We start from the raw sequence: 14,125 nt of genomic DNA on the forward strand, positions 1-14,125 counted from the left end.
CCTGATATCCACGCTGCGTTACATGACTTATTAGGACCCGATAGTATCATCTTATTGGGACCTGATGTCCAAATGAGGTTAACCTGATCAGGACCATGGGATAAATTTCTAGTCGGGTAGCTCGTTCAAAGAGAGTAGGGAGGAATTAATTTCGAGGAATATCAAAAGGAAAATACTCGAATCGTTACCGTTTCACTCGCAATTTTCAGTTGATCAGCCTTCCTATCGAACGGTAGTAATGCAACGAATGGAGAAAAGCAATAATAATAATTGATATTTACCTTCACGATATTGTACTTTGCTCGTTACTCACTGTTCGCTCGATATCCAAGCGGAGCCTTGCCTTTGCCATTTTGCAGTAACGAGCTTCCGTAACTTCACAGACAACAAAAATTTGCGCGAACGTGATGAAATATTCGCAAGCCGTGTTAATTAAATTATTACGTCGCTCGCCGCAAACACTCATCGATGGTCAAAGACAAAGCCCGGGAAAGTGGAACCTCGCTATGGCGAATTGAAATCTCTTTGGCTCGCGCCAGAGAAGGCTTTGCTACAGCCGAGATTCATGCGCGAATGCCATTTCGCGCTAATAAGAGTAATGGACCGTGGTCGAGAGTCCGCGAATCGCAACCACGGACGCCGAAACGCCGGCGGCGGCGCGGCGTCGTCTATTTGGTTGATGGGGCCGTGGCAATTTATCCCGCATCGTGCGTGCGACAGAGACGGAGGGATGAAAGAGAGAGAGAGAGAGAGAGAGAGAGAGAGGGAGAGGGAGAGCCGTGCGAATATTTTTGCGCGCGCACGCGGAATGATATGACCGAGTGAATGCGAATGCGAGCGCGGTGTGCTGGCGCATAACTAACCGCTCGAAGGATCGAAACGCGTCGGACGCGAAAAGAGAAAAGAAAAAAAAAAAACCGCCGGCGACCTAATCAGCGTCGGCGAACGCGAGACCCTCTCGGCGGTGAACTGACACGCTGATGGAAATGTGGCGGAGGATATATGAGTGCACGTCGCGAATGACATTGTCGATGCTTTTTAATCCGCGTATTGCCGATACGGATGCGAAACGTATATCCGGGAGAGATCGATTTTCTCTTTCGCAGCGATTTTGGTGGTTTATACTCGTAGCTTAGTGATTTTTGTTGCGATCGTTATTGAGCAGCTAGTCTCTGTCTCTGTCTCTGTCTCTGTCTCTGTCTCTCTCTCTCTCTCTCTCTCTCTCTCTCTCTCTCTCTCTTTCTCGCGTGTGCGCGCGCAAGAGGTTTATCAAACTTATTTTCGGTGAAACTTGCACGGAATCGAAAATGCGATACGACGGAGATGTCGTTGAGAAGATTTTCTCCTCGAGTAAAATTAAGAAACATTTTTAGCTAGTCACCGAGAAGGAAAATTAAAAGTTTAATTACAATTCCCGCCTCTATATAAATGTGAATGATAAATATGAATGTGAATAAAATATTGGATTAAAAATGAATACAAATAGGAATCCATTTGAATATAAAAATAAATATCCGTTGAACACCGGAAACCTTTGTTCGAGAAATATAATTGAGGACCGAGCGAAATTGGAAGCGGCGCGTCAGAGCGGCGTTTGTCTAATTTAAGAAACTCAATATAACCGCTCCAATCTAATTTTAGAGTTAATTTCATCGGCGCACCGGCAAATCGGAATGGAATACATGAGCGAAAGGAAGTGCAAGGAATCTTGGACATCCGGTGTGTAATTGCGCGTAGAACGTTATACACACTGGCTTGCGATGTATATGTAATGACGTTACACGTCCATTCGATATATCATGCAGAATCGGTATCCCTGTCGAGAGTTAATCAGCTTAAATGCAGGTTTAATCAACAAGTACGATTTGATATCAGAACCCACGGCCATTTGCGTTGTGCCCTCTAACCATTATCCGGCGGGAGAACGCGCCGGATAATGGTCGTTGTATCCTTCCCGCGTGGAACTCCGATGGAGGAAGATTTCATTTGAGTAAAAAGTCCGATTCTTATACGCATCTCTTCCCGAGGAAGACCTCGGCGGGAAGTAACTTCAAGGCGAATTTAAATTTTATTCCAGACTAAAAGCTTCTTGCATAATAATTTGGAAATGGACCTGAAATATGCCGCGCGAACGAAGAAGTATATTTCCACCGACGTAAATCCGGTTCTACTATCATTCTCACGTTATATCACGTTCAATTATAGCAGGGCGCTCGCTCGCGCGAGACGTGTAACCGTCTACGCGCGAGGTCGCGCGTAGATGCGCTATTACGCGCGATAAGGGAAATTGCGATGGACATTATGACAATCGAAGCGACTAATTGTAAGTCGCCATTGAAATTCTAATCCGACGGCTCCGATCGCAAATTCAATATTACCGCCGGCATAGCGGCTACGCTTCCAGATTGAAGCGGGTTAGCGGCTACACTATTTCGTACCCCGGTCATCTGCATATCTAGATTCCAATTTCTGAATCTCTTGCAGATTTAACGATAAAGCCGATTGAACCAATTACTTTGGCGATCGAACATCCGCGACGATAACTGGGAATAATCTTCTTTAACTTTGCGAGATAAACGTGAATTCGCGAGGTTACGATGTCGGGGCTGTACGCACAGGGTGTGTTTGAACTTCACCGACGGACTCGCAAGATGGATTCTACATAGTGATCAAGTGTGGAGAGGTTTTTGTGAACACAAGTCCTCAGGTGCGGAAAGATACGAGAGCTGCTGCAATCTCAGTTTGAACAAAAGAACGTATTTTATTCATCAAATCGCATATTCTTTTAATGTAAGTAGTTGGATTTTTACAGCAATATATTGTAAAATTTTGTTTATCGTAGAAAATGTCTGCCACATCTACAAGCTCCTTGAAAATGTAGACGTTTATAAAATCAAGGGGCAATAATACATCTTTTTAATTTCGTTCGCGACAAGCGGCAGCGATGCACCAGTGTCGCACCAGTAAATTTACTTGATATTCTTTAGTTAATATTTAGTAAATATTTAGTAAATATCTTTAGTTAATATTCAGAATCTGTGCCGTGAGTTTGTCGGTAAAATTCAGCTACACTCCGTATATGTTGTGTCACCACAACAGATTTATATTTCAAATCTTCGTGTGTACAATTATTTGTACGAAAAATTGTATAGACTCCATAAACTCGAATATTTTCAGTGACTCTTTTGTTGCTTCATCCTGGAGATTTTTCCCCACGTCAAGTCACGTTCCTCTCCCAGCTCTCGTGGGGAAATAATAACTTATTTAATAACGCGAAACGCACAATCGCGAAACTGAGCTGCCTCATGGAACGCGAGCAAAAACGCAAGACGCAAGACGAAAACGGCAATTTCCTCGCCGATGGGCGACTTCGAGCTGCGAGCGGAACGGGAATGATTTATGTATACGTCGATTATTACCGGAATATATCTCGCGCTGGATTTATCCCTGCTGCGAGTAGATTCTCTCTGGAGTGTCGTGTACGAAACACAGATTCTCGGATTTTAAGGAAAGTTCCCGTTACGTTCCCACGTGCGTCGTTCGTCACCCGCGCGGGGAACACGATAGATCGACCCCGAGTCCGCGAAAATTGCGTTATTCTGGCGATCTTTGTCAAAGCGCAACCTACCCTTCCCCCTCGTGTAATCCGTATAATTAAATATAAAAGTTTCCGAAGTTTATCGGCCTCGACTTTCTGTTATGTATTTTTGATGTGCAGTAGAATGTAAAGGGTGTCCCGGAATTCACGCAAGAAGTAATTTTGATAGAAAACACAGTTTTATAATTAAAAATTGTAAATTTTTTATCGATTCATAAAGTATACAGTATAGGGTTATAGGGTATGGAACAGCATATCGGGTAAATGGCCTCCACGGTTTTGCTGGCACATGTGCACTCTTTTGTTGAGATTTTCCATGACCGTTTTGCATAAATGCGGCTGAATTTCGTTGATACAGCGCTCAATTTCCTCCTTCAAGGCGTGGGTGGTCGTGGGCTTGTTGGCATAAACCTTAGACTTCAAGAAACCCCAAAGAAAAAAGTCCAACGGCGTTAAATCGCATGATCTGAGCGGCCAAATCTGATCAGCCAAACGGGAAATTACAGGACCAGGAAATGACTCATGCGGTAATTGAATTGTTTCTCGGGCTGTATGGCATTTGGCACCGTCTTGTTGAAACCACATGTCGTCCACATCCATATCTTGCAATTTAGGCACGAACAACTGGTTTATCATGTCGCGATAGCGAGCACCATTAACTGTTATTGCCGCTGACCAGCCGCATTTTCCAAGAAGAATGGCCCGACGATGCCTCCAGCCCAAAATCCGCACCAAACAGCGACACGTTGTGGATGCATTTGTTTCTCAACAATCATTCGTGAATTTTCCGAACCCCAAATGCGACAATTTTGTCGATTAACCAAGCCATCAAGATGAAAATGAGCCTCGTCGCTGAAGATGATTTTGTTCGAAAAATCAGCATTCACTTGTTGTTGTTCCATAATCCATTCAACGAACTCTCTTCGCTGTGGCCGTTTACCCGATATGCTATTCCATACACGACCCTATACTGTATACTTTATGAATCAATACAAAATTTACAGTTTTTAATTATAAACCTGTGTTTTCTATCAAAAGTACTTCTTGCGTGAATTTTGGGACACCCTTTACATTTATACATGCGCAATAAACATCTTCTCGATAAAATGCGCAGTCTCTCTCTCTCTCTCTCTCTCTCTCTCTCTCTGGGGCCAGAAACACGCGAAATGAACGGGCGTTTATCAAGAGCGTAAAGTTGATCATTAAGGGAGATTATGTTGTACCGTCTTTCCGGCTCGATGCCGAGATACCGTTTGTCATACTTACGCGGAGCAAGCACAATTACTTCTTTCATGACTTGGCGGAATGCCGGTAAGTGCGCCACTTTGCCTCCCGCATCCGCGACTTATTGCCCGGACGACTTCGCCCAAGTTCCTCGGGACAAAGTACACAAACTTGCCGTTTTACGGGGGGTTAAAACAGAGACGTCGTCAAATTGCGTTTCGCCGGATTAATTTTTCAAGCACGCCGCGCGGCCGTCCGACCGGCCGCGATAAAATTCCGGGGGCGGTATATTGGAACTTTCCGAACGATATTACAGTTAACGACGGAAGGAGGGGTGTCTTACCGCGTGCTAATCGTACGTCATTCGGGAATCGCGTCGTTGAGGACGTCATTTTCGCTATCTTCGCCGAAATCATTCACCGAAAAGATGCGCGTCACCTGTTCGATTCGGTTGATCTTTCAGCCGTCAAGTTACGCCTGAAACTCGTCGATCTCGGGAATTAACATATCGTTCGAGAGAAACTCGTGTCCCGCCCTTCATTTAGACGCTTCGCTCCTCTTGCGAAAATTCACAAGTTTAGACTCATGCTTTTACGTGATGAAAAATCCACGATGGTTACTTTTGCCTCGCGTGAAAGGGGATCTCAGGAACCGACGGAGAGCTGTGAATGAAAGCACGGCTGTTATCGCTATACGTATCATTCGGCTATCCTTCGCGGCTTATACCCGTATAGAAGGCTTACGTATCGTCACCCCCATCGGCTTACATATGAAAAATTTAGACGCTTATCGATGGCGCCGGTGTCGAGCACTCTCGTGCAATAATATCGCGTATTACTTTGCTGAAAGGATACAGGGCGCTCTGGGCGCTCGAAGCCCAGAAAGGAAGAATAATGATATGTGATTTGTCCCGTTGGAAATATACATATTCGACGTTCCTTTTCAATCAGTATAAACGATTTTAGGATTTTCAGATTTTAGGAATACGTTAAATCAAGGAAAACGAAGCGGAAATTGTGTAACGGAACAAAAAGTATTTATTTTGAAAATATTTCAGCGACTAATCGGGGCTTGTTGCACATACGTAAAAACAGAGAGCTCGAATGACTAAATCTCTCTTCGATAGAGAGTAAATTTTAAGCGGACGCGTCAGTAAATTCGTAGCTGCGAGAAATATCCTTGTACCAAGAAAAATATCTGAATTGTCATCAGAGATACTGCAAAGAATAATCGCGGTGAAGAGGCGGTGAAGACACGAAAGTAAATATGATGAAAGTAAATATGATGAACGCGAAAAGAGGTATAAATAAGAGCGAGAAGGGAAACAGAAGCTGCTTAGGATCGCGTTGGTACAGGGAAAGTAAACGCGGCATAATGCGCAGCGGAAGGTATTTCCCGCGGACAAAAAGACAAGTACTTTTGACAAATTTTCATCCATGGCTGAATGTCCTGTGGCTGCACGTGCTTAATAATTTCCTTTTAAATGCACGAATATAAAAAGCTTCGATGGATGAAAATGTAAAAGGAAGAAAGGAAGTCGGTGTATGCATAAACATGAGTTGGAAAATGACTATTTGATTCTGATTAGTTTTTGTCGGGGTTCGAGCGTGACGCAGCTATTTATTTTTACTCGCGGAGATGAAAATTTCATTTCATAAGAGAGAAGTAGTAATTGTTTGAAGTGTAAAATATAAAGTAAAGTATAAAAAAATTCAAGCTATTGTCGTATGCTGCTATAATTGATGTGATTAAATGTCTCCGGCGAAGCGATGAAACGTCTAGTTGTAAATCAATATGCAGCATTTGATATTTTTATCCGTAACAAAATACAACGCCGGACGTCCATTTACCAGACAGCGAAGACTATGAGAAAAGAGGAACGTAACGATCCCACGGTAGAAAAAGTAGAGAGATAATAATGAGACGCCATGACGTGGATCGGACACTACGGAGCGACACAGTTTGGCATTTTCGTCGGCGGGAGTATCAGCGTCATAAAAGAATTTGCATTATAAACTTCTCGGCCCGATAATTCCCATATAAATTACACGTCATAAAATGCGCCCGCAAGACGCGCAACCATTAGCCGCGAAGGGGCGATATGAACGCGAAATATAGCACTGCGCGCGATTTAATATCAATATAGAATGTATTGATATATAACGGGCGAAATAATAACAGGCGAAAATTGATGCATTATTAAATCGCGCGCTAGAGTGCAGCCTAAAATCGTCTATATCGATAACTGGAACGGCGAGGATATTTTTAAACTCGCGTTGCCAGTAACTTTTCCATTTTCGCATGACTTTAAAAACTTCAACTATGCTTCGATATGCTAGGATATAAAAGACTGTTTTTGGGTCATATTTTCATATAATTTTATACTGTACTATACGCGACACTGCGACGCGAGTTATTTTCTAAAACTCAATAGTATTTCTCCTTGGTTAGAATACGAGGCGAGTTTGTCGCGCATTTGTCGTAACTTTTCTTCAGTTCAGTTCGCGGCAGATACAGTGCTGTGTAAATAAAAGAATAAAGCCAAAAGTACGCACACACGTACACACGAGTTCCGTAATAAATTATACCGTAACGCTTATGGCCCCGGTTATTACGCAAAGGTTATCGCGCAAAGCTGGACGCTCCGGAACACGGAGTCCATTCTTTAGCGTATGTTAGCACCGAATGCGCACTTGCGAGGTAGCTCAGAAACAAATGGAAGCCGCCGAGACGACTGCTGTGGACGGAATAGTTCGACGTTCCCATAGACAAGCAGCTCGAGCTAATTTGCATTGCGGTTGAACGTTTCGTGTTGGAGTTGCTTGCATCCGGGTGGTAGCCATCTCCGGCACTTCACGTCGACTCTCTCGAAGCGTCGATACAGCCGCTATCCGTCGCTCGCAAACGTGCTCACGGCGTGCGCGAAACTAATAACCGAGCGGAGTGTTCCGAGAGAAACGACCTGCTGTTTGTTTATATGCTTTTCAGACACTTTGTGTAATGAGCAAACATGTTACATTGCGGCTGTGTTTGCCGGAAAAATTCATATCGCGCGCGCCGTATCTTTCTGATTCGCGAAATTAGAGCGATTTTTTGCGCCACGTGTGTGCAAAGAGTGAGAGAGAGAGAGAGAGAGAGAGAGAGAGAGAGAAACGCATCACGTGGGATCGGGAAAATTTGAAAGCTCGAGAGAGTTTGGAGCCTAAAAGTTGCGCTTAGTCCCACCTCAAGTTACCTTCGCGTTTAACATCGTCCCGAATCGATCATCGATATTCGATATTTTCGATCGGGCAGGCTGCTTCGATCTGTCAAAAAGGTAAACACCGTTGAGAGATCGCAGCCGAATTTGCCGTACAGCGACTGTGCATTGCAATTTAGTCCATTTATTCCCGAGTCTGCCTGCGCACCAATATCGGCGGCCTGCGCCGCCGATGTCGAAAAGACAGAGAGAGGCTTTTATACGGAGAGTAAATTTAACGCTGGAGCACCACGTGCGCGCGCGAGACTGTTCCCGAAAGCGATTAAACTTCATAAACGAGCCGTTTCTTCACGTCTGTCGAGTAGACGACGAAACCTCGGATTAAATCAAACGAGATCCCGCGCTTTGGCCGGCTCGCAGAGGAAGATCTAATCTGAACGGGGGAGGGGGGGCGGGAGCAGGAGGGAAAGCGAGAGAGAGAGAGAGAGAGAGAGCGACTTGGAGACTCCGAAAGATGCGCGCTTCTAAATGGAAAACGAATCACCTAGAAAACTTTGGCGTGCGTCGAGCGGCTGGAACCTGTCGACGCGAGAAACTTCGTCGTTTGCTCGACAGGGGTGAGGGGGGGAGAGGAGTGGACGTAATTTATAACGATGGAAACATTCGACGAATTCGGCAGGTGGCAACGAACGAACGAGGGGACGTAGAACGAAAATACTTCGGCGAGAAAGAGAGAGGGTATTTTTGCGTTCAATGCTGCGCACGCACGTGGGGTGTCTTGAAAAGCCGCTAGTAGTCGCGATCGAAACACGACGACAATGCGTCACGTTTCGTTCCTCTTTCCTCGGCTGAGTCGGCGAGAGCGCGCGGAGCACAATGCCTGCCATTATGACACATACGGGGAAAACGAATTTGAGAAAGTTTCCATGGTGCGTCAGGTGCTTGACTTCTCGTTGGGGTGAAATTGCGAGAGCGCTTGAATTCGCCCGGCGAAAATTCGTCGGCCCCGACGATAAACTTAGCGCTCTTTATTCGTTACGTCGTCTCATTCGCGAACATATTTATAACGAAACTTGCGAAAATGGAAAATATCGTCGAGCGAGTATTAAAGTCGTGATATCAAAGTATCATTTGCACGTTATATCATATCAACGTTATTTTCGCGATGCAAAGAGCAGAGCTCGGTAAATGCAGTTTTCATTCACTTTAAATATAGAAAACAGTATATAATAACAGTATATAAGCGGGAGAGGGGCTCTGCCCCTTCCCAAACAAATCCTAACCTAACTTATTGCATCTTTATATATTTTCGGACATTGTTGAAAAAGTTCTCTTAAGATCTATCACTTGGTTCAACTTAACTTGTTATAATATTTCCATATAATTAGATGTTGTGGCTTTTAAGGAGATCTTTTCGATATCGCCCAACAATATATAAAGATGCAATAAGTTAGATTAGGTTAGGATTTTTTGGGGCGGAGCCCCACTCCCGCTTATATATACTGTTTCCTATATTTCTATATATATACAATGTTTGGATTAACTGTTTGGATTGTACTGTAAATAATGTCAGCTTACGATATTTGATTCCAGGATAATCAAAATTCCAAAACTTAAAAATCAGATATCTCGGAAACTATAAGCGACCCCATATAGTTGTATCAGGAAGTCACTCAGAATTTCATCCTTCATAACATATTTCAAAATGAGAAAACCGGTGAGATGTACCCTTTTCTGTATATTTACGCAGAGCTCGAAGAACTCGCGGAATTGAAGTCAAATTTTCTCCTTACCGATTCGTATACAAGGCGAGATAAAAATATTGTAATACTCTGAGCAACTGTGTGTAAAAAGGGATTGCCTTGGGAAGCGACAGTTTTGCGATATCGGATGTAGAGTAAAATAAAGGCCGCCGATCGCTGAAAATTACTCGCGGCTCGGAGACGCGAATTATACGCGCGCGCGGCCGTGCGATAAATTATGTCCGCCATTTCAATTTAACGGGACAATTGAATCGGCGCATTTTCCGATTGAAACTTTCCAGGCGAACGATCCGCGAGAACTTTCAATCCACGGAGCGCGCCGTGCGAGCACGCGGCGCGCGAGAAGACGCGAAACTATCGGCGGAAATATTAGCCATAAGGCGCGGCTTCGCGGCATAAAAGAGTCGTTTCCGAAAGGGAGAAAGGAAGAAAAGGAGGAGGAGGAAAAAAACGCGTCGCGCAGCTTCGCATTTTATTAACCCTCCGTCCCCGCCCACCCGCTGCTTCTCCACGTGACGTCACGTTGTGGCGCGGCGCTACATTTGGTAATATCGCGATTTATACGGGGGGAGGGGGATGGTGGAGGAGGAGGACGCCGACGCGGTGCGTGTACACACGTGCCGCTCGAATCGCGCCCTCAAACTCTAATTAACTCGGATATTGACCGGGCCGGCCATAATGCGCGCCGCTCTCTCGCGCGCGTTCCGCGTTCCGCGTTCCGCCGCGTCGCGGTCCGCCGGTGTACGCGTGACTCATGCGAAGCGCGACGAGGAGAAAAGAAGTCCCTCGTGTTTGTCCTTCGGATTTTTATCGAGAGCTCAGCGCGCTTCCCCGGCAGACCATTTCACGCTGGACGCGAAAAAATCGCGCGCGCGAGCTCGCGAGAATTGAATCCGTGAAATTTGCTTTCACGGTCGCTTTCTCGATTCGCGTGTCTCGTGGATTCCCAGACGCAGAGGTCAAGTTTGCTCGAACGCTCGAATCCTCGTTCTCGTTTTTTGCTTCTCCTTTGAACAGCGACCAAACGCGACGCGACGTACGCGTAAAGACCGTATCCATTTTTCGAGTCGCAGTCGCAACCGATCGCAGAACCCCGTATAATCACGTGACGCGCTCGTCACAATCACATTTATTTAATAGCACGTAGAAGTCGGTGATCATTAGAATAAGGTTATATCTAGTGTTGTTTTATGTGTTACATACTTATTTTTTAAATGTCAAAACAATTTAATAAGGAGATAGACTATTATTTAGAGCTATCCATGGTTTCACCCATATTTTCCTGCGTGGTAGTGTCTTGTGATACTCCGTAATTATAGCAAATGTCACCATTGCACATATCTTCTTTTTACGTCTCAATCGTATCAAACCCATATTCATATTGAAAATGCTCTTGCAATGTTAACAGTATTTAACCGCAGCCGCGATCGCCAATCGCAAGTGTGATTGGAGAACAAGAAATCGCAGTCGCAGCCGCGCGAGTCGCTAGCGTGACACGGTCTTAAGAAAGCACGCGGATTGTTGAGTGATTTTCCGCAGAAGGAAACGGAGGAATTATTTACAATCGCGCTCAATCGGGATTACCGTCCGAGTGTATTGCATTTTACGACGCGCGCAGACTCGTGTATCCGTGAACACCGCTGCAACGCGGGGGGACAGTTATGTGCGCCATGCTGTATTAATGCTTAGGAAGAATCAGCGCTTCATGAATTCCAAAGCGCGGAATAATTTCTGAACAATACAACGACGGATCTTTGTTCCAGCGCGCAACAATGCTGCGCCGTAATAGTTCTTCTACGATTGCTTATTGCGCGCTTATCAATGCTTAGGGAAAAACAAAGGGTCGGCGCCCCTATGAATTCTAAAGCGCGGAATAACTTATATCCCCGCGAACAACCCCCCGTCGCGCGTAAAAAGCGCGCGATGACTCTCCATTTCTCTTCAGACATTACCAAAGTTCAGCGCATCGCGACACAGCGTACACAGCGGCAAAGCGCAACCTTACAGACACCTGCTCGACGCTCAGCAAGATAAACGAAGAATTAGCAGCGTCTAGACGTGTACTGTAAATAGCGAGACCAAGAGTGCAAGATAAACGGGATAAACGGCAGAATTAACGAGAAGAAGAGCGACGACGATTCTTGGAGAAAGCGAAAAAAAATATACAGCTTCATCGATGAGACTAAGCGTCTCGTGTGTCGAAGCGAATTACTCCCGAGCGAGAGATAACTTGAGAGAACGTTCCGTAAAAATGTAAAATAACGCAAAGATGTAAAGGAGAGCGTAAAAGGAGCGTATAATAAGAGCGATCCGAGAGACTCGAGTTACCTCCAACGGAAGCTCCGCGAAATAAACAATGGGCTGCGAGATCTCTCAAAAGAGCACGCTTACTTCGCCCTGCGTAAAAGATGTCAAGCGCCGGAGCGAGCCTCAAGTGAGCTCCGGTTTCTCGCTAGCAGCGTTACGATACCACCCCGTGGTGGGCTCCGTCTCGTCCGGGAGAGCCGGACTCATGCGATATTTAGCTCTCATGTGGGTCAGCATAATTGCACTTACCACTCTCCGCGGTGGGGTAAATGTTAAAGGCCGAATCCTGGAACCAGGACGTGACCGCGACGTACTCCTTGACGAAGGCCGGTATCTCGCACCTGAGCACCCCGGTGTTGCCCGCCAGGACGTAGGCATCTCGCACTTGCACCTCATACTTTTGGCGCACCACTGGAAGAAAAGTTACGGCCGCTTGAGCAGAGAAAAATGGCAGGACAAAAGCGGAGCGAGAGCGACAAAATGAGAGAGGGGGGGAGAGAGAGAGAGAGAGAGAGAGAGAGAGAACGAAAGCGATGGACCACCATCGCGCTCTCCGTGCCACGACAAAGACTACGGAACGGTAAAAAGTGAAAATAAAAAAAGGGAAGCACCACGGGAGAAAAGAAAGAGAACGAGGAGGAGTGGAGGGAAACGGAGGAGAATCGGTTATATCGTCGTGAAGCGAAATGTCGGACTCGCGAGGATAATCCCGTCGGAGAAATGGAAAGGAGAGACCGTCTCGGAAGAGAACTGCCCTTCGACGCGTAACGTCGTCGCGACTTCTCCGCTTCGTCTGTCGTTTCTATCCGCGCGATTTCTTGACGGTTTTGGCGACATTGAAGTGAAATGGTCGATCTCTCTCTCTCTCTCTCTCTCTCTCTCTCTCTCTCTCTCTCTCTCTCTCTCTGTCGACGACTGCTCCGCTGAAATTTGCTTTTTATCGCGGCCATCTCCGCGCACTCGACAATCGCGATATACGTTAATCTCTCCGGAGAGACGGCAGATGGGGAACGTGATAGCTGAGTCCAATATGACGGTTTAAGGAGACGACGGGGACGATATATCGAGACTGTTCGAGCGGCGGATCTGAATGACGAATATTGCTCTTCCAGCGAGCTCGCGGAATCGAAAGACGATCATTTCTACTGTCTGCGTGATTAATACGCGCCGTTCCTCTCTGAGCGGGCGTATTCTTCGACAAAAGTCGAATCAATTTCGTTCCCGACAAAATGTAGACCATTACGTGGAAACGTTAACTGACCGGCGTGATTAATTATGAAAGGTTACGGAGAGTATTAAACATAACAAAGATATTAAAAGATTAATTTTATCCGTCCGTTATATCCAGGAAAATAGAGTCTAGGAATTATTGAGTTGAAAGGAAAGTGTGATGTTTTCCATCAATGGATGATAGCTTTGGAGTGCGTTTTATTTTGTAGAATGTAACTTTTTGATCTAAATGGCTTAAGTGTGCATATTATTACTATGACAGCTGGCACTTCTAAGCGTCATTTAACGTGTGGAAATTGTCTGTAGGAGCATTTGCGTTCGCTCGCGGTCGAGAGAAAAATGGAGCAAAGCACACTGTATTTTCGCTGTTTGATACTGTTTTACTTTCGAAAAGGGAAAAACACGACTCGAGCGAAAAATAATATCCGCCGTGTGTGGCGAGAATGCCGTAACCGAACGCGAGAGATGGTTTGCGAGGTTTCGCGTTATGTCGCCGATCGAAGATGAAAAGCGCTCTGGTCGGCCAGTTGATCGCTGATGACGACTAAATCAAGACTTTAATCGGGAATAATCGGCGGTACACGACGCGGGAGATTACGCAGAGATACTCCATTTATCATATACAATCGTCATCGAGCATCTGCACGAGCTGGAATACGTGAATTGCCTTGATGCTTGCGTGCCGCATGATTTGTCGGGAAAAATTTTATCGATCACATTTCCACCTGAGATTCGTTACTTAAACGCAACGGAAACGACCCGTTTTTTTAAGAGGAAAGCATCGCAGAAGAACGGTCAGAACTG

General features: G+C 45.5%; 1 protein-coding gene across 6 annotated transcripts in view; it reads right to left on the bottom strand.

Moving 5' to 3' along the window:
- Positions 1 to 14,125, bottom strand: part of LOC105185180 (Down syndrome cell adhesion molecule-like protein Dscam2) — a 195,387-nt gene that overhangs the window by 82,294 nt on the left and 98,968 nt on the right. For all 6 annotated transcript variants that reach the window (XM_025304935.1, XM_025304931.1, XM_025304932.1 and 3 more), the window contains exon 4: positions 12,341 to 12,502. In XM_025304935.1, coding sequence (XP_025160720.1) covers positions 12,341 to 12,502 — 162 coding nt within the window. The remainder of the gene's footprint in view (positions 1 to 12,340; positions 12,503 to 14,125) is intronic.

Source organism: Harpegnathos saltator, unplaced genomic scaffold, assembly GCF_003227715.2.
Source record: "Harpegnathos saltator strain DR-91 unplaced genomic scaffold, Hsal_v8.6 scaffold659, whole genome shotgun sequence".
In the NCBI taxonomy this organism is placed as follows: domain Eukaryota; kingdom Metazoa; phylum Arthropoda; class Insecta; order Hymenoptera; family Formicidae; genus Harpegnathos; species Harpegnathos saltator.